A 20,950-nucleotide genomic window follows, 5' to 3' on the forward strand; every position below is an offset into this window, starting at 1 on the left:
TTGGATGTGTCAGAGGGCTGGGCTGGAAGACAAGGTGTCTGAGAAGCTGTCCTGCTGCATCAGGAATGTCGGTGCAGCACACTGGTCTCTGGGTCATGTGTTTTCAGCGTCCAACTTTATGAAAAAAATAAAGGCATTTTCTTTTGTGAGTGCCGTGTGCGTGCATTTGCATATGTTATGCATGCCGATGGCTATTTAATTTTTCACGTGTGCTTCTCCCCTGTTTCGTGCTTACCCGTTGTCTTTTTGGAGAACACAAGTCAACCCATAACACCATGTGCCCACCATCTCTCCTGCTCCAGACCGAGGGTGGAACTGCTGCCCTGGAATAAACAGATCACGGGGTGGGGGTGGGGGGAGGCCCCTACAAGCACAGGGATATGAATCCAGCAAGGGGGTGCTTGAGAGGAGATAGCATCGCCCAAACTTGCAGTGTAGAGAGTGGTGAGCACTGCTGCTGGCTGGCTTTCTTCCCATTCCCCCACCCTACGCCTCCTCATTGACTTTTGTCTTTGGCCACAGTGTTCCCCTTTTATCTGGCTTGTGTAGACTGCTATGGTTCTAGACAGTGTCTAGAGACGCTGTGTAGATTCCTATGGGTTAGGGAATTTTTTTTCACCCCTACTATGATTTATAGGAACTGAAAAAGTGAAAGGAATCTTGTTTACTATTTAAGTATAAGACTCGTGGCATTGGTTATCTGTGTAGCACTTATATGTAATACCATACATGTAATAAATGTTCATCAAATGTATAAGCTGGTCCCAACTGCAGAAAAAATTATGAAAACACTAAGGAACATAAAGCATAAATGACAGGATTTAGATGGGAGGAGGGTTGTCTGAGAAAGCCTGGGGAGATGAGATGAAGGAGGAGGTGCTAAGAATGAGGAAGGGCTCTGGGGTAAGAGAGCAGCCTGAGCAAAGGTCCTGAGGCAGGCAGGGCAGCTTTTGGCTTGTTAGAGAAACTAAATGAAAACCAGGGCAGCTGGGCTCTCGAAAGCCAGGAGGAAGTGCAGTGGGAGATTGAGGCTGGAGGAAAAGGCTGAGGCTGAGCTGTGCAGAGCTTGGTTTTTACCGAGTACAGAGAGAAGCTGATGAAACATTTTAACTAGGAAATCGACGTTTTACTTAGATTTTTTTGTTTTGTCTTTTAGTTGAGATGCAGCTTACAGTAAAGTGTACAAATCTTAAGCACACCTCAAAGTTTTACACATGCATGCCCAGATTAAGATGCAGAATGTTCCCATCACTGACCTTAAGACCACTGTCACTGCTGCGTTGAGAAGGGATTGAAAAAAGTGTGGAAATGGGAAGATCAGTGAGACACATTCTGCATCAGTTACTAGAGCAATGATGGGGGGCCAGACGAGTGTGGAGGTGGAGAGAAGTGAGAATGAATTTTGTAAAATGAATTTTGGAGGTAGAATCGATCAGATTTGCTCATGGAATGGATATGAGAGTGAAGGGAAACTGCTGATTCCTAGGACTGGGGCCTGAGCATTGTGGGCAACAATTTGCCGAGATGGAGAAGACTAAGTCAAGGACAGGTGTTTGGGGAAGAGAGAGAAGTTCAGGATTCCATTCTGGACTTGCGAAACACGGACATGGAGATGTCAGATAGACAGGGCTGGGCCAAAGACACAAGTCTGGAAGCCGTCACCACGGAAAGGCAGTGTATAGACCAACAGGGATGGGTGAGATTACCTAAGAAGGCAGGACACGAAGGAAAAAAAGAAAACTATCCAGGGCTAAGACCAAAAAATGTCTAATATTTAGAATCCGATTATAGTAAAGGAGCCAACAAAGGAAACCAAAGTGGAGAAATCTAAGAAGTCAAGGGAGGGTGGTATCATGGAAGCCAAGAGGAGAGAACGTGGTCCTGTCTGGTGTGCACAGTCCTGGGGGGAATGTTAAGACATTTACGTCCATTGCATTTGGTGACATGGAGATCATGGTGACCTTGAAGTCAACTCAGTGGAGCAGGGCAGGTATCAGCCAGATGTGAGCAGGTTGAAGAGTGAATGGGAGGTAGTTAGTAGAGACAGCTGCTGCTGCTGCTGCTGCTTCTCCTTTTCCTCCTCCTCCTCCTCCTTCCTTCCTCCTCCTCCTCCTCTCCTCCTCTTCTCCTCCTCCTCCTGTCCTTCTCCTCTCCTTCTCCTTCCTTCCTCCTCCTTCCTTCCTCCTCCTTCCTTCCTCCTCCTCCTCCTCTCCTCCTCCTCTCCTCCTCCTCCTCTCCTTCTCCTCTCCTTCTCCTTCCTTCCTCCTCCTTCCTTCCTCCTCCTCCTCCTTCCTTCCTCCTTATCCTCCTCCTCCTTCCTTCCTCCTCCTTCCTTCCTTCTTCTTTCCTCTTCTTTCTTTCCTCCTCCTCCTCCTTCTTCTTTCTTCTTCATCTTCTTTCTTCTCCTTCTTGTGTTGAGATAAAAGGAGGATGTTAGTGCTGGAAGAAAGCAGAGACACAGGCTGGTAGCCTGAGTCACTTGGCATAAAGAGAGACTTTTAAGATGAGAGATACTAGAAGGAGATAATAATGCAGAAGAAGGCAGAGAAATACAAAGGACCTTGAGAAAGTGAGGGGGATGGGGTTCACAGTAGAGGTGAAAGAGGAGAAGATACAGGCAAATGCTGGTAGGTGTAGAGATTTGGTGATGAAAAGGTCAAAAATTTCTTTTTTAAATGAAACAAGCGAAGGTGGAATAGGAGCATGGGAAGTCTGAAGACTAGATATGAGGTGGTTGTTTAAGGGAGTAAGAGAGTGAGACTTGGACACCTAGGGAGAGCTGGCTGGCCAGGGATGAGTGCCTGTTTGGGGTCTGCAATCATGAATCGAAAGCAAAGCCAGGCTTGCATGACTTTCTCTAACTGCACACTGCAGTGCCAGTGTGGAGAACACAGAGTTTGGGTTCTGCCCAGCAAGCTGGGAAAGAGCAAGGGAGCAATTCCGCGAGGGACCATGTAACCCGGGTGACTCAGGAGGCCGGGGGGAGGGCAGTGAGAACTCACGGAGCTCCTGGATGGCACAGAAGACACCAGGCCTGTAAACTATGTCTCTGAGAAGGAATTTTCTCTCTCCAGCATCCTTCCGCGTTAGCTCATGGATGAGGGCACTTGCCCGAGAAGCAGCGGTGACACCCAGTGCCCATTCCTTGAAGTGCACCTTCTTGGTTTTAGGTTGTCGGCAGATCTGGAAGTGGGTGTTCTGCTCCGCTTGGGGGGCACTGGAGCTCTCTCCATTCTCCTGATGGTTGGTTCTCACGGGAGGCTGTCCTACTGGCCCTGGACATTCTAAGGGGATGGAGAGGGGATGCTTAAGTGGGCAACTAGAAGTGGATGGCTAAGGCACTGTGGGCAATTGGGCTGTTAGCTCCCAAGCCCAGACCAGGGCTTCTCCACTAGGTTTCCACTGTCCTGGGACAGATTCCGAATCCTGGGGTGGCTTTGGCCAGTCTAAAGCCCAGCTTGAGCTTAGACAAATGCCTGGTAGTGACATGAGCCTTGTCTCGCCCACAGATGTCTTGGGGAAGTGCCATTCTGGCTGACTCAAGAGCCAAGTGAGGACTCCCTTCTCTCTACCACCTCCTGAGAATTGGCTGTCCTTGGGGTTCTAAGAGGGTCCTACTATCTCTGGCTCTGCTTGACCCAAGCATCAGGATCTGGCTTAGTCTAGAAGGAAACCCAGGTTTTCCAAGGGGTTGGGTGTCCCTTAGAGGCTGTTCTACCCAAAGGAAATACAAAGAGGACCAAGCTAGGACAGCCAGTCCCTTTGCAGTGACCTAAGGTACCTTTACTGTTCTGACCAATTACCTTCTACCAGGATGTGCTGTTTATGTTCCACTTTAAGTTGTTAGTCAATCAGGTTTAAGTCCAAACACAAGAGGTTCACTGAGGCATGAATGCTGGCATGGGGCAGGTGAGGGAGGTGGTTTCTAAGGTGATCAAGAAACAGAGGAAGACTGAGTCTGACTCACTTCCAACCCTCTTCCCTATCTCTTATATCACACTTCCCAGTCTGAACTTGACTTGAACTTAGGGGCAGCCTGTTGTAGCAGAGAGAGCCCATGTTGGACATGTAGTCATGCAATTACCTGTCCACATCTCTTTCCACACCTGTGAAATTGGGGGTGGTACTGCACAGGGCTGTAGTGCAAGTCAAATTAAACAATGCATATGAGAGTGCTTCTTACATCAACACAGTGCTTTCGTTTAGGGCATTATTATTGGATATTTATACCAAGGCAGATCTCAGAAACTTTAAGGGAAAAGAAAAAACTTTATGGCAATGAAATCCATTAGAGGTAGAGAGCTTCTGTCACTAGAGGACCTATCAGAGGCAGGGTGATGGCTGATGTCCTTTCCAAGACTGAGAGAGCACCCAGGGCTTGGAGTCAGACAGACTTAGCTTCTCAGTTACAGAGCTGTGGCTCCTTGGACAGGTCCCTGAACCCCCGCCCAGATACTCAGTGTCCCCCTGTATGAAGTGGAGACAATCCCTCCCTGCCTGAGCTGTTGAACAATTAAATGATGCATCATCTGTAAAGCACTTAAAATAGAGTAGGCACTCAATGCATGGTCTCATGAAAATTCATTAATTCGGGTCATCCAAAACTAAATATTTTGGGCATATATTGTGGGCCAGGCATCAAGCTAGGTGCTGGGTGACATTATCTTATAGCGTAGCTTTTCAGACAGACAATTCTAGTTCAAATCCCAAATTTACCACTTACTAGCTGTAGAAATGTATTTAACTTCTTTGAGCCCTAGTTTCTTCCTATGTAAAGTGAGGGAGAATACTATCTATTTTAAGGGATTAATGTAATAATTATAGAATGTATGTAAAGTGCCTAGGACAGTACCTGGCACATACAAAGTCTCAAAAGTGGCAGTGATTATGATTAACGTGATCATGCTGAAACATTAAAAGGTGGAGATGCTGGTGGGTCAGATATAATAAACCCAAAGGTCCAAATGACTTTATTTATGGCATCAAATCCATCCTTGAGCCAACCTCTTCTGCATTAAATAAAATATAGGATGTTATTTCCCCTTAAAGTGAGAGAGGTTTCTGTTGGCTCTAAAGAGGGACATGGTAAAATACTTGAGTGGGCTAGAGAGGATGGCTCTGGAATCTATCTTCAGAGCTCTTTCAGAAAAGGCTTTTGAGGATTTTAAGTGTTTTTGCCCAGAGAATAGCTCCCCCACCCCCACCTCAATTGCCCAGGTGCATGTCCCCTGGGGAATTCCTTGTTTAGGGTCTCTGTGTCTCCTGGTCCAGCTGCCTTAACTTAGAGCACATGCAAACTTGAACTGTATCCCCAGTAGGGATCTTGGCTCAGGCCTGCCCTGCTAGCTCTCAACCCTCCTCCAGCCTTCTTTCTGCCTGCTTCCTGGTCCTGCCCCGTCCAGCTGCCCCAGCAGTGCTTAATGTTTGCTGGCCTTTGCTCCTGCAAGGAGGACAAGCATTCACTACAGCCTCTGGCCACACCCGCAACTCAGAGAAGTCCTGATCAGCATATATACAAACCCCTCCCTGGCTGTCGCTCTTTCCTTGGCAAGCCCTTCACCAGTCCATAATGGGGCCTGAACGCTTACAACATGGACTCACAGTCGAACCAGGAATTTAATTTGTGACCCTTTAATTCACGACAACCTTGCCATTTCTGAGTGTTTCCCAAGTGCTTAATCCTCCTGCCTCCCGGGGTGGCTGCCACACCCAGGTGGGCTTCTTGGTCCTGGATGTGGGTCTAAAGTTCCAATGCCCCCTGTGGAATGACAGTGATGATAGCTAAGTTTTACTTTCACTGCTTGCACAAGTGCCAGGCACTGTTCTAGATACTGGGGGTCAGCGGAGAACAAAATAAGTCCCTGCCCTCATATTCTGAAAGGGGACAAGTAATGCATATATAGTACAATGTCAGGGAGTGATAAGTGTCATTCAAAAGTCAGGACCAGGGGCAGGTGAATGACAGGTGGTGCTACTCTGGGCAGTGTGATCAGGGAAGTCTTCTCTGGAGGTGGCTCTTGAGTAGACACCTGAGCAAAGGGAGGAGGGAGCATGAGAGTGACCAGGGTAGGGATTCTGGGCAGAGACATGGCAAAGCCCTGGGGCAGGGTGAGCCCCAGCTTTGATGTTTGAGGAACATCAAAGAAGTCCCTTTTTATTTTTTATTTATTTATTTTTTCTTTTCTTTTTTTGCTTGAGGTGCTGTTTGAGGAAGTCCCTTTTTAAAATGTCATACTGTGATGAGAACTTTTTAAAAAAAATCGTGATAAAATATACATAACATAAACTTTACCATTAAACCATTTTAATGTATACAGCTCAGGGGTATTAAGGACATTCCCATTGTTATGTAGCCATCGCCACAATCCATCTCCAGCACTTTTTTTTAATTTTCCCAAATGGAAACTCCACTCCCATTCAATGACTCCCCATTCCTTCCTCCCCACCCCCCTGGCCACGACCATGCTACTTTCTAAGCGGTGAGCACCTTAAATGCATTATCTCATTTCATCCTCAAACAACTGTAGGCCACAGGTCTTACTATTGTCCCCATTCTACAGGTGGGGAAATAGACTGCATGAACTGTCTCAGATCACACAGCTATTAAGTGGAGGGAGGAGGCTTTAAATCACAGTTTTTCTGACTCAGGCTCCTACTTGTAACTGCCTACATGGTGCAGGTGTAGGCTTCCTTTCTGCTGCCACCCTGACAGCCCAGAAGTGGGGTGGGAGGGTTTAGTGTGGATTACAGCCAATTTTGGACACTTTTCTTGTTGGGACAGGAGGGGGTGTGTTGCACCTGACCTATCCTGTCTGTCTAGGAGGAAGGGGCTGTTTCCCAGACACAGGGATTAGGGGTGGCAGGGAAGTAGGTGACCAATGTCTGTGTGCTATACTCCTTTTCTACCTCTGTCTACTGAGCTGGATTTCAGGGGGTATCGGCTGCCCCGAGAGGATGAGCAAGGGCATCTTTGGTGGTTGGTACCCAGTCATCCAAGCAGTTCTGTCACCACTTATTTATTATTAGTCTATAACGCAGCACTAGGTGCTGCAAAAAGAATCCCTCAGGATCTGCGTGTGACACAGATACAGCCACCCAGCAGGTATCAGAGGGAAAGAGCAAAACAGCAGGATATCAAGATGGGATCAGGCAGAAGTACAGTGCCTGGCTCGCACCCAGGCCTAGAGTGAGTGTATTTTTGAGGATGGGGTGTGTATGAAGTTGGGATAGAGCAGCTCTATTTGTTGTAGCTGGAGCCATGACAACCTGTCCTGTTCCAATGCCCAGGTGGTTGGAAGAGCTATCCGTTTCCTGGTTTGGGTGGTCTGAGCTTTGGTGCCAGGGAGTGCTGAGTTCCACTCCCTGCCCTGCCACATGCAAGCCAAATGAGCTCTGGCAAGTTGTCTTACCTCTCTGAGGCTATTTCTTCTCTTGCAAACATAATTATACCAGCTGTCTTAGGGTTTGCTGAGAGAGTCAAAAGAGATAAGGTATGTCAGATGCTTAATCAGTGTCTGGTACATAGTAGGCGCTCAACAAACGTTCATACCTTGCCTAGGGGAAGCATGAGCTTGCAGCCACTGGCAAGGAGCCAAGCCTCCTCCCTCCTCACAAAGGTCCGTACTATTTCTGATCTTCAGCCTTCTTCTCTAATCATTGGGTTTAACTCATGATTTGCGGACCCTTGATACACAGTTTGATGTTCAGACTTAGTGAGGAGAGGCCACATATGGGGGTATTTGAATTTTAGGGAAGAGCCTGGCAACCATATCCCTTACCTATTTTGGGGTAATCCCTCTGCATGCAGATATATTGAAAAGCAAGATACTACTGATCTCCATCTGAATGTTGCTACCAGTGGAATGTGGGCTGCAAGTTTTCCAGAGAAGCTGGAAATCTAGAATTATAAGTGAAATACCTGATTAAAAAAATGTTGGCAACTAATTTGATTTTTAAAAATCATGAATAAAAACACACCTGGTGGCCAGATGTGGCCTGGTGGGTGCCAGTTTGCAGAGCCTGCATTAAGTTGCCTGGTACCTATACTGTGTCCTTTGGTACTTATCACCAGTACTGACCTTAGACCTGGTCCCTGGGACTCTGCCCTGGACCCCATGTTTTCCCTGGCCCATTCCAGCTGAGGCCCATGTCCCTTCTGGATCATGCTCCTGGTACTGTGGACTCCGGAAGTCCCTGTCCAAACAGCCCTCAGCCTGCTTCCAGGGCCCGTCCTCTGTCCTCCCAGGGGCAGTTTGCACCGCTTGGCATGAGCAGGGAGCCAGGGAGCAGGGTAGGGGCTGCAGGGTGGGAACAGCAGGGGCAGAACTGCCAGCCTGGGTCCTGCACTTGTATTCTTGCCCCTGGCTGCGCAATTGTTAGGGGTGGGCCTGCTTGTCACTGCCCTATAATACGAGTTACTCCTGATTCACAATTTACCCTGGGCCAGGCACTCTCCGATGCATCGCATGCATCATGTCATTGGATGCATCATGTCATTGGATGCTTATACCAGCTCTGAGGATGCTGACAAGCGGTCCCGTTTTACAGATGAGGGAAGCAAGGCGCAGAGAAGCGAAATAAATTGCTCACAGCCAGTGAGCTGCAGAGCCAGGACTCCAGCCGGACAGTCTGCAGCAGAGCAGACTCGCTTAATGACCAGTCACACTGTGGAAACTGTTGCTGCTCCCCAGCCCCCACTGGACGGCCAGCCCCGACAGGGCTGGGGTGGAGGCGGGGACCCCCCGCGGCGGCGCGAGGAGGGTCCGTGGGTCGCCGTGACTGCCTCCGAGCTGCCCCCGCCGCCCCAGCCCGCGGGCCGCCAGGGGGCTGGCGGGGACGGCGGCGCCTGGCAGCGGGGGATTGGACGCGCTGGCCCGCGGCCGCCCCTCCCGCGCCCCTCGGCCGGGCCGCGCGTCCGGGCTCCTGCGACCGCCCCGCTCCTTCCCGGCATGCCCCGCCGCCGTCCGGCCGCCGCGGGATGCGCGCGGAGCCGCAGCCTCAGGTGGGTGGCCCCGCGGGCCGGGCGCGACGGGGGCTCGGGGCTCGGGCGGGCCGCGGGGACTGGCCGCGCGCAGCGGGGCTCCGGGGCTCGGGGCAGGCGTGGGGGCCCCGGGGGCAGGGAACAGCCCCGCCGCTGCCTCCGGGGAGGCGAGGCCGCCGCCGCCTTCGCCGCTTTGTCCCCGCCGCCGCGGGCCGGCGCCCGCAAGTTGGGAAAGTGAGTCCGAACCGCGCGCCGGGAGCCCCCAGCCCCGCGCGGCGCGCTCCGGGCGGCCGGGGTCTCCCTGCGGGGTCGGGCGGGCGCCCCGGGTGGCCGCGCGCGGGGAAGGAGGCAGGCCTGGGTCTGTTCGATCCTGGTGAGGGTAGAGCCACGTAGAGGGGACGGAGGAGAGCGAGGAGGGCAGAGGGAGAGACCTACACAAGCTCAGAGACGGAGAAACTCACTCGGAAACACGCGGCGGAGAGACCACGAAGAGGAAGACAAACACACGCAGACTAGCAGCAGAGAAAGCCTGGAGACTCCGAGAAAGCGCACGCACGGAATGAGGGCGGGAGCCAGGCTGGTGGTCTCGGAGGCCCGGGGCAGGGGGAGGGGAAGGAGAGAAAGAAAGGGAGAGAATGAAGGGGAGGAGGAGAGGGGGCGCGAGGAAAACAGAGATAAGAGGAGGAGGAAAGAACCAGGGCTAAAGCCAGCGGGAAGGAGAGACACACACCCAGGGAGACCAGGCAGACCCTGAGACTTACCCGCCCGGCATCCCTACTCCCCGCACAGTGAGAGACGCAGAGACGAAGGAGACAGACTCCTTGTGCCCAAGTGAGCTCCAGATGGGAGCAGCAACTCTGAAACCTCTGAGAAAGGCCTCCTGGGCACTTTAAGCCAGCCAAGTCCCCACCTCGTCTGCCTGGCAAACTCCTGCTCATCCTTCAAAACCCAGCTCAGGCATCAGCAGCCCTGTGAAGAAAGTTTTCCCAGAAAGTGTCATGCAAACACGGTTACTCTCCTTCCTGTGTTCTTCTGCACATAGCACAGGCACATAGAGTTAAAATGGTCTGTCTGCCTGTCTCTCCCACCAGCTCCTTAAGAGTGGAGCCTGTGCCTTATTTATCTCCAATCTCCAGAATCCAGCCCAGTGCTTAGTGCACAGCAGATGGTCAGGAAATATTTACTGAATGATGACTGAGAGCATTTGCAAGACCCTCCAAGACATGGAGGATAGAATTAAGTGCAAATAGAGGAAATGCACCATCCTGACCTCATAGAGACCCCTAAGTCAGAGCACCCTTTTTGCATGTAGAGAAATTAAAGCCCAGAGAAGGAAGGACTCTCGCCCAAAGAGACGTAAGCAGGAGGCCTGCAATGAAATAACATTGTACATATATAGTTTCTGAGATGCCCCTGTTTCTCTGGCTTCTGAATTTAAAATAGACATGAAAGACAGACCCCTGTCCTCCAGCCCCTCTCTCCAGAGGCAGCTATTGTTATCTAGTTACATTTCTTATGTGTGCAGTTACATGTATCCATACCCAAAGAAATAGTCTATGCACACACTAGTATATGCAAGTACATGTACTCCTTTCACTCTTGGTACACAGATAAAAGAATTCTATGGGGAAAAAGGGTATGAAAGAGCCTCTAGAGTAAAAGCAGGCAATAGGCAATGAACATTGGCACAGTAGCTTTAACACTGAAACTGACAGAACCCTTTCCAGAGTTTTTGCAATCTCTTTCCTCCTTAGGAAAGGGAAGGATAACATCCATCTCAGTTTAAGTGGACGACTTTCTCTTCCTGAATACATAAACTTGGATAAATTTCTTAACCTCTCTGAACCTCAGTTTCCTCAACTTGGTAAAATGGGGCTCCTACTGTCCCCCATTAGGATTGTTGTTGGGAAAGGTAACATATCAAAAGTACCTGGCACAGGGTAGATCCTCAGTAAGTACAGTCCCACCTTTCCCTTTCTTTAGTGGTTCTTCTTTCAAGCATGTTTTTTATAAATGTGAAAACAACAGTGCGGAGTTAAAATGTTTCCTTTTGTCTCGGGTTTAAAAGGCCACTAGTCCAATGGGGGTGTGTGCGCAGACTCTTTTAATAAAAGAAAAGGCAAATTTGGGGCATGGCATAAAATATCCCTTGATTTTTCTTCAGGCTCTCATGTCTCTGTAGGTGACTTGGGGGAACCTAGCTCCTCCCCCGCCCCCATGTGCCACTTCCAGCAGGTAAGACCCAGCTGCTCCCCTCTCTGTTGTGGCTTCTTTACCAGATCTGTTCTGATCTTCTGTTCTCTCAAGCTTGAGCCCATGCGGAGCATGTGAGCGAGACTGAGTCAGGAGCCACCTGGAAGCATGGAGACCGTGGTGATTGTGGCCATAGGCGTGCTGGCCACCATCTTTCTGGCTTCGTTCGCAGCCTTGGTGGTGGTTTGCAGGCAGCGCTACTGCCGGCCCCGAGACCTGCTGCAGCGCTATGATTCCAAGTGAGTGGGCCCCAGGAGGGGAAGATGGAGAGAGGGGGGGCTCTAACAGAAGAAAAAGAAAAACAGAAGTAGTTTGGTACCTTCAAGCTGTCCATCTTAATAAAGACCTCTGAGCTTAAGAATGTTCCTAATGTTCCCCAGCATCCTGAGCCAGCTTTCTCTGTTTTCTGAGCCAATAGGAAAGTCACTGAACATGTTCACCTGTCGTGAAGGCACAGGCATCTATCCAAAACTGGCCCCCTCACTTAGCAGTTGGATGAGCCAAATCCCTTCCCAACCAAAACCACAGGGACAGAAGTCAGATGCCCCCAGGCCAGCCACATGTCTTAGCAACAAGCACTTGGTTTTGTGAGATCCTAGCAGAGGGCTGTCTCTCTCTGCACAGCAGATTCTTCATGAGGCTTTTTATGTGAAATGCATTTCCTAAGTAGGATTCTACTTTCAGTTTAATTGATCTTTAAGGGACCATGGCAACCAACTAACCTTCAGTTTCTCTAACCCCTCTATCTTAATCCTACCAGTGTCTCATCAAGTGGGAAATAACTTGCAAATGCATGTTTGTATGACCCAGGAAAGCTCTCCTGTTGAAAAGAATGCTATGACATCTCATTTCCTGAAGTACCATATTGTAAAATTGGAGGGGAAGGTGGGCAGGTGGGGGTGGGTCAAGCTGGCTCCCAGGAGAGATTCTGTAGACCAGGTAGGGCATATAGGTAGGTCTGGGTAATAGGAACCTCGACCTCTTTATAAAATGTAGGCTTAAAGGGAAAATAAGTTATAAACAGATATTATTTTGTCCTGAATGAGTACCCCTGTCTAATGCATCTTTGTAGTTATGTGGTCATACCCTCCTCTTTCTCTCAGTGGCTTATGTTACTGTTTCGCTTTTCTTTTGTCTTAGTGCCCAGGCCTTCCTCGATGGCTCACTGTCTAGCCATGTGCCCTGCCCTCACCTGCTGTCCCACCAGGCTTCGGTTTGGATCCAGGACATGTGGTCTCTGCTCTAACTTATTGACTCCCTGCATCCTTTTAGGGGGTCCGTGGGCCTCAGTGAGGAGAGGGTCAGCAGTAGTCACCATCATGAAACCATTTAATGGGGATCTTTTCTTCCAGGCCCATTGTGGACCTCATTGGCGCCATGGAGACCCAGTCTGAGCCCTCTGAGTTAGAACTGGATGATGTTGTCATCACCAACCCCCACATCGAGGCCATTCTGGAGAATGAAGACTGGATTGAAGATGCCTCGTAAGGCCTTGGGGACCGTTTGCTTTTCTGCATCCCCTGGGGGATGCCAAATAGGGCTTTGGGGAAATGGTGTCCTTTTTGGCTTCCTTTGCCAGAGTACTCAGCTGGGCTTCCAGGGGCACTGTGTCACTTTCCCCTGCCCTCTGTGTGGGGGTAAATCACAATATGACATGACAGTGCTTGTCCTTGCCTTCTCTACCCCTATTTTGTAGAGCTGAACATTGAGACCTATAGAGATGTGACAAAGGTTGTTATAAAGTCACTCTGATGTGCTTGGGTTATCATTGGGGTGCCCAGGAGATTGACAGTCAGGCTCCAGGGATGATGAAGCCTTTGTCTTCAGTATCCCTCATGCATCTATCCATCCTACAGGAGCATCCACATTTTGAGAAGCGTATCCACTTCATTCCTTTATTCATTTAGCTATCCATTCACCGGGCACATGTTTATGGGGCATTATATATGTGCAGGTACTGGGTCAGGCACTGCAGATATTAAAATGATGGGGGAGACGGTATTATACTAAGTACAGTATCATAGAAACTATAGGTGATCTCTGTGTCTAGGTTTGCCTAGGGTGGGGTGGTAGAAGTGGATTTCATGAAAGATATCACAGAGTAGGTACCTTTTGATTTGCGTCTTGAAAGATGAGGAGGAGTTCACCAGGCTGGGCATGGCAGGAAGGACACATTGGGTCTACCAGAAACTCGGAGTTATAAAAAGCACGATTTGATGGTGCAGAGTGGAGTTAGCAGGAAGAGCAGGTTGGGTATGGGGAGAAGGGCAGGGAAAGCAGGTGCTTCCTCATGTGGCTCATGGGCTTGCTCCTTTTAACTTGGAGGCATCACTGCCTTCAGGTGGTGTCCAGCTCTGCCCCTGGTCAGCGTGAGACCAGGAGGAGACGTGGGGCTGGAGGGAGGGGGGGCCTCTCTAGATGAGCACTGACAACTTCTTCTTGTCTCCCCAGGGGTCTCATGTCCCACTGCATTGCCATCTTGAAGGTAATACTCTATGATTTCCCTACGAGGTCAAGGGGTGTCACCAAAGCACCCCTGTGCATAGGCAGCTGGAGTTGAAAGGGACCTTAGAAAGGGCACTGAACCCTCATAGGAGGACTTTCTTTGACCTGACATGTGGAATTTCTGCTGTTTGTTTCCACTCCCACCTGGATGAGCTATTTTACTTTAGGATCCTCAAGGCTGTCTCAAAGGCCTTATTTCATCTTGTCCTCTTGATACAATTACCTGTGGGAAAGACAGCCTAGGTAGTCACTAGCCAGGGTTTCCCTGACCGTGGAGAAAGCTGTGTGTGTATGACCACGGAGCTGCCAAGGGGAAATGAGGTTTTCTGGCTTCTCCCTGTTCACCTTCCATTAACAGAGAGCCTGGAACTGTAGAGCAATTTGCTTTCTGAACTTATATCATTACTAGAAAATCATCACTGGCCCTCTTTGGCTGTGACTATAGTCAGCTAAATGGGACAATCAGTGTTGAGAAATCCAAACCATGAGCACTTCAACGTAAAGGCGGATTTTTTTTCCTCTGAATGCCTGAAATTTTGGAAAATTGCATCCAATTTGCATTTTAGATAATTTTTATAGTTTTGTTTTTCAATTCTTACCTGATAATATCCTACCTAATAGAATGATAACAATACTGAAATATTTGAGCAATTGCCAATATCATTAGTATCTGTACTTCAGTGGCCTGGGAAACCACACATTAATCTCTTTGTCTAGTAATTATTCAAGATTTCAAAAGAGACAACTTTGTCTTCTCTTTACTGTCATTCAGTATAGGGTATTAAAAAGTCCTTTATCCCACCTCTCTGGCTGTCTCTCTTGGGGGACAAAGAACTGCCTAGTAGAAAATTATTGTCTCATAGGCCAGGCTTATTATTTAATTCCAAGAAGCTCTTTGGATATGTAAATATGGCTATATATATAGAGATGATTATAGATATAGGTGGATAGGTACAATGACTAGAGCAATGATGCCATGTTACATTTCCTTTCTCCCAAGCAGGGTGTGTCCTGGGGCTGGGTTTTGTCCTGTCCTCAAGCTTTTGGAGGAGAGGACAAATGGCACCAGTGGTGGGAGATGACTCAACTGGAAGTAGCCTTATTGTATTGGCATGAGTGGTCCATCTCGGGAACCTTGGATCAAAGGAGAGGGCTTCTAAGCCTTCTCTTAGGGTCTTAAGACCCTTCTGCTTGGTCACTTCCCCTCTAGTCCCTGTGGTAGGAGATTGAAGGAGGGGACTAGGCTCACTCCCAGGTGGGCTCTTGGGCTTCTTTCTGCTTTCTATTTTCAGTCTGAGTGTCAGGTAGGCACTGCAGCTTCCTTGCCAGGGATAGAGACAAGCCCAGGTTCTCACTGGGGGAAGCATGGCAAGGGGGTGGCCAGCTCGGTTGGTAGACGGTGCAAAGGGTGTGTGTCAGAGTCTGGCCATTTCCCTGCATTTTCTAAGGTCCCTTCATCATCATCTTGACAAAACATGCTAATATATTACCCTAGAAAATTGCTGAAATAAGAGCCATTATTGGAGAATGTGCTTAAAGGGAACAATTGCCCTTTGTCCAGCCTGTTTCTGAGGGCACTCCACTGGAGATATTTATCCTTTTGCAAGACTAAACCATGAGATAAAGGACTGGAAAAAGAAAGCAGGTTTCCCCCCTAAGCGAGAAGGTGAAATTGGAGCACATGATTTTTCTTAGACAGATTATTTCAGCTTAGACGTCTCTGAGCCAACCCCCTGCCCTTGATCTGAGGTTCCTCCCCGCCTTCCTCTCCCAGCTGTGCTGTTGGCTTTTGCCTCTCTTCCCACCCGGTTTCCTCTCTCCTCTGTGCACTTTGTACTTGCATTCAGCCTTTAGGTTAGGGAGCCAAGGCAGGGCCATGTTTGTCTTGTGGGGGTGGCAGGAGCCCTTGGACACACCAGGTCAGCCCTCTTCTCCCTGCTGCCTTAGATTTGTCACACTCTGACAGAAAAGCTTGTTGCCATGACAATGGGCTCAGGGGCCAAGATGAAGACTTCAGCCAGTGTCAGTGACATCATCGTGGTGGCCAAGCGGATCAGCCCCAGGTGAGCAGTGGGCACACACCCCATTGGGGAGATGTGGGGAGGCGAGAAGGTGAGGTAGCCGCAGGGCCAGGCTCTTCTAGGAAACACAGGGGACTTCGGTTATTGGTGTGCCACACATTCATGGAACCACCAAGAGGGTTTAGGTATTGTGACTTCCCAGCAAAGGTGGTCCCCGCCTCCAGCATGCACCATCTGATAGGCCCACTGGGAGGCTCTAGCAAGTGCCTCATCCTGGCTAGTCCCATGTGCATGTCCCGTGGTGGCTGCTCCCTCCCTCCTGGTTGCATACCACCTGGGGCTGTTTTCCCTCTCTTGTCAGGCCTTCCTCCCAGGCTCAGCTGCAGCCAGCAAGTGCATTCCTGCAGGTGCCCACACCCCATCCCCAGTGGCCTCCTGGCCGTGCCCTTGTCAATACAGCCTGTACCTGTGCAGGACACTCTGGCTGTCACCCACTGCCCCCATCCACCGCCCAGCCGGCAGCCTCCAGGACTGGGAGGGAGGTGAGGCATACAGCATTCAGACCTCCCGAATTCCAGGCTGTCTGCAAAATCCCACGTGGGAGGCAGCCAGCAGGATTGCAGTCAACAGCTACACCCCCTCATTTGGGCTTGATTTTGTGAAGAAAAAAATAAAGCCCTTTTCTTAGAGCAAAGGGCCGTGCTAAATTTGTGCTGCCATCTGGTGGCTGGCATGCAGCTGCGCCCCAGCCCGGCGCCGTCCAAGTCCGAGATGTTTCCTTCATCAGCCACCTACCTACCTGGCCCCTCTGCCTGGGAGGGTGGAGTGGAGGCACCCCCTGTGGGATCCAGGGGTCCACACTCCCCTTGTTGCCGTGGCGTCGGGTAAATCGCGAGGAGCTAGCCCTCTCCCTGCCTGAAGATCAACCAGATAGAAACAACCGGCTTCCTGGAGTTGGCACCATGTGAGGTCCTCCGAGGGAACGCACGACTCAGTCTCCTTGAACTCTGTCCAGGGAGCTGAGAAAGTGGGAGGGAGATAATCCAGGGAGGCCCTCAGCCCAGAACAGTTCTGGCTTTCTCTGGAGTGGCCCCGGGTGGGTGTAGAGCTACGCGTTGATATCAGCCCAGGCGTTGATATCAGCCCAGGCCGGCCCTGGCCTTAAGAACCCCGCCCGGGCCCTGGGCCGGCGCCAGGCATTCCTTCTGGTCACCCATTACTTTTAGAGGCTCTGCATTGTCATTCTGCAGGACCCTTCGTTGTGCTCTTTGTCACTTCTAAGAGCGACCCTGGGGAGTCAGACAGATTCCTGTGATCCGGCTATAAGGCAGCATTCCCCGGGGCTTGGGGGTCAGGGAGAGGAAGGAGACTGGGATTTCTGAGGGTTTGTGGCACCTGGGTGGGCAGGACCGGCGGTGGTGCCACGGCGAGTGTGTGGCATCGCCCAGAGGGTGGCCCTGCCTTGGTGCCCACCGGCCCCTCCTACACAGCACCCTGGACTACTTCTGGAACAGTCCCTAAACAGTTCAGTTGGGGTCCTTGCTTTGTCTTTTTGCCCTCATGTTTCTTTCTCCTTCTGGCCATTCTTTGTCCCTGTTGTTTTTCCTGCTCCATTTATTCCACATGGTGTGTTGATGGCATATTAGTCTCAAGGAGCGTGGCTTCAGCTGTGGGGCATTGCGACCATGCCAAGAGTGGCCGTGCCGCTGCATTTCCTGCCCGCTCCGCAGCGCTGAGCGTTTGAGGGCGTCTTTTTTCAAGTGCTTTTAGAAGTCAAATAATACATCTTTATTTTCCCTTCCTGACTATCAGGGGGTTCATGGCAAAGATTGGGAGCAAAACCTTATACCACACTAATCAGAATGAATTGTAGCTCTTTTCTGAACTTGGTTAAAAAAAATTAACCGTGAACTGTCCATGAAATGCAATGGAGTACTTTGAACCCAAATTAAACTTGTGGCTTGTTTTAGTGTTCTCTATAAAACTACCTTCACCTTCATCCATGTCTTTTTTTTTTCTGAACACAAAAGTAACAAATGCTTATACAAATTAAAATACTACAGACATAGATTATCTAGAAAGTGACATACCCCTAATTCCACCCCTCCCAATTTCAAAAGGAGGTAACCACTGATTAAATGGTAAGTGTTCTCCTGACTTCCCCGCTTGCATTCGATAGCTTTTGTTTGTTTATTTCTATACAAATGGGATAGATCAAGTCTTCTATATTATTTGGCAATGTGCCTTTTTAATTTACTAGGAATCTAGAACATCATTCCTTAGGCAGGACCTTTTTAATACCATTGGAATGGAAACAGAACCAGAAAACAAAATAGTCTCTAAACCGATGCCGAAGTCTTTCTGTTAAATCTCTGAGAATGCAGAAGCAGTTCGAGAAAGAACCCCTAAAGACTGGGGTCTGGAATATCAAAAGGAAAGAATTGGAATAAAGAAAGATAGGAAGGAAGAAGGAAGGAGATAAGGAAAGTAAAATATTGAAAGCCTTTTGCTTCCCCTCAGGGTGGATGATGTTGTGAAATCAATGTACCCTCCGTTGGACCCCAAGCTCCTGGATGCACGGTAAGGGGGTGGAGTGCTTGTTCGTCTGTTCCTGCTTGGGGTTCACCATTCTATCAATATCAAATCTGCGAGGATGGCTAACCGGGTTGCTTAGACAGGGCTGTTGTGCTGGCTTCCTAGGGCTGACTGGGCTTCAGTGTGAATGGTCAGCCAGCTAGTGAGCTGAAGCCGTTCTCTCGTGACTCTTCCTGTACTCAGGGTGTTCTTAGCCTTATAAAATTGGTATGTTCCTATGCCAGATGTAAACCCGTTTAAGAAGGACAGATTCTTTCCTCTCTCAGATGCACGTGATTGTTGCACAGGTGTGTTGTGTGATGGTGTTCAGCTAGACTGTGGGTCATGCTGCTGCAGCTTTGGTTTCTCTCCCCGACTCCTGCCACTGCCCAGCTCTGTCCACGAGTTAATAATCTGCAGTACATCCCCAAATACACCATGCACACTCACTATATAAAAGGTATTCTACAGTGAATCTTTCAATACTGAAAAAAAAAAAAAAACTCCTCCTCAATTTGGTTTTCAATTAATTTTTTTTTTTTTTTTTTTTTGAGTTGGGTAAACCAGCCCTGGGCCTTATTGATTTGTAATCAATGAGGAATGCTCAAAGTGAGGGTGTGTACATCCTGTCTTTAATTGGGCAGCAGTTGGGGTTGTGCTCATCCAATTGACCAGATCCAGGCTGTTGGACAAAGCACTCTTCTGGGAGATGTTAATAGGTGTGCTGCCCTTAAATGGTCTTAAATGAGTTTGTGTGACACAGCATATTATATTCTCTCCTTGGCGCTTTATCAGGTTCATCAAAGACTCTGAGACACGCTTCCGTTAATTTTGTTTGACCCAGCCATCCAAAAATCTACTTAAGCATGGAACTATCTTTAAGTTACATACCCACTACCATCCTAGGGAAGGGTGTCCGGTTTGGGGAACACTAGTCTAGAGTCTGTCCATTTGGGCTTTCGGGCAAAGTCGCTCATTTCCTAGGGAATCTGATCTTGTTGTTTTTTTTCTAGGACGACTGCCCTGCTCTTGTCTGTCAGTCATCTGGTGCTGGTGACCAGGAATGCCTGCCATCTGACTGGGGGCCTGGATTGGATCGACCAGTCTCTGTCAGCCGCTGAGGAGCACTTGGAAGTCCTTCGAGAAGCAGCCCTGGCTTCTGAGCCAGATAAAGGCCTGCCAGGCCCCGAAGGCTTCCTGCAGGAGCAGTCGGCAATTTAGCACCTGCAGGCCAGCAGCTAGCCATGAAGGCCAGCCTGCTGCTGTCCCTCAGGGGCTCAGCAGAGCCTTGCAGAGCCTTCCGCTTTTTCCTATAGAGTTAGTTGTTCTCCCTGGCTCAGGAGTCAGGAAAGCAGGAGAGGCCTGTTGGGTGATGCCTCTGTTGCAATTGCAAATTGCAGCTGACGAGTGGCAGTCTAACACCACAGTTAGGGGAGGTGCCGCTCACCATCTGAGCAGCAGAGCACTGAAACCTGGTGGACTGTCAGCCTTATTTAGCTCACTTAGTGTTTTCAAGAAAATCGAGCCGCCCTCTAAGAAATCAAGAGATTTTACATTGAAATCAGAATTTCTGGCTTCTCTTGAACAATCAGAAGGTGTGGCAATTCTGATCTGCATTTTCGAAAGAGGACAATCAGTTGGAACTCCCTAGGGATTGCCAGTTTGGGCAAGACTTATGTTCTCTCACCTGGCCTGTTTCATTTACCTGTAGTATCTGCCTGGTCCCTGAGGCATCAGATTCCCTCTTCCCCCTTACAGGTTTGAGTTTGAAGCTGAGCACTGCGAAGTTGATTGTTTCCTTTTTATCACTATGCCTGAGATTTCCTAGCTACTACTAGGTGGATAGTAAATTTGTACTTATGTTTCCCTCAAGTGTGTGGTTATCGAGTCAAGTTCATGTGCGTGGTGTATGGGGTGCACCTCTGAGGACGGAGGGAGGAGGAAGAGAGCCCGAGTCCCGAGGGTGCCTGTGTGTGTGCCTCAAAGGGAGGTATTTAAAGACCCCTTGGAGTTCAAGCAGAAATGAAGAAACCACCATAAAGTAGTTTTCACATCAGCAGTGACATCTATAAAGGTTGTTTTCCCTTTCTTTTTTATTTTTTTTTCTTTTTTTTTAATTTTTTTTTCTTTTTTTAGCCAAGTGTTGGTAGTTGAGATTCACTTTCTTTTGATGTGTTTGCTTTGCAAATACTGAAATACAAGGAGTACTTTTTTTTTTTTTTTGAGACAGAGTCTCACTTTGTTGCCCAGGCTAGAGTGAGTGCCGTGGCATCAGCCTGGCTCACAGCAACCTCAAACTCCTGGGCTCAGCGATCCTACTGCCTCAGCCTCCCGAGTAGCTGGGACTACAGGCATGCGCCACCATGCCCGGCTAATTTTTTCTATATATATATTTTTAGTTGGCCAATTAATTTCTTTCTATTTTTGGTAGAGACAGGGTCTCACTCAGGCTGGTTTCGAACTCCTGACCTTGAGCAATCCGCCCGTCTCGGCCTCCCAAAGTGCTAGGATTACAGGCGTGAGCCACCGCGCCCGGCCTCAAGGGGTACTTTTATGACTCAAGACTTAGTGGGACCTAGGATCACAATGGCATAATTCAGATATATGTCATCCTTTC

The 20,950-nt window shown here is 49.3% G+C and overlaps 1 protein-coding gene across 1 annotated transcript; it reads left to right on the top strand.

Moving 5' to 3' along the window:
• The first annotated feature begins 8,938 nt into the window (after positions 1–8,938).
• Positions 8,939–20,205, top strand: TMEM98 (transmembrane protein 98). Its single transcript, XM_012735394.2, has 7 exons — positions 8,939–9,001; positions 11,288–11,472; positions 12,586–12,717; positions 13,685–13,718; positions 15,686–15,801; positions 18,280–18,339; positions 19,347–20,205. Exons 2-7 carry the CDS (start codon positions 11,342–11,344, stop codon positions 19,552–19,554), a joined length of 681 nt encoding a protein of 226 aa, XP_012590848.1. The 5' UTR covers positions 8,939–9,001; positions 11,288–11,341; the 3' UTR covers positions 19,555–20,205.
• Positions 20,206–20,950: the final 745 nt, after the last annotated feature.

The sequence above is a fragment of the Microcebus murinus genome, chromosome 18, assembly GCF_040939455.1.
Source record: "Microcebus murinus isolate Inina chromosome 18, M.murinus_Inina_mat1.0, whole genome shotgun sequence".
In the NCBI taxonomy this organism is placed as follows: Eukaryota; Metazoa; Chordata; class Mammalia; order Primates; family Cheirogaleidae; genus Microcebus; species Microcebus murinus.

Coding starts and splice junctions, on each gene's coding strand:
- TMEM98 (XM_012735394.2), top strand. CDS start 11,342: ATGGAGACCGTGGTGATTGTGGCCATAGGCGTGCTGGCCACCATCTTT. Junction 13,719..15,685: donor ACTGCATTGCCATCTTGAAG/GTAATACTCTAT, acceptor CTGCTGCCTTAG/ATTTGTCACACTCTGACAGA. Junction 15,802..18,279: donor GCCAAGCGGATCAGCCCCAG/GTGAGCAGTGGG, acceptor GCTTCCCCTCAG/GGTGGATGATGTTGTGAAAT.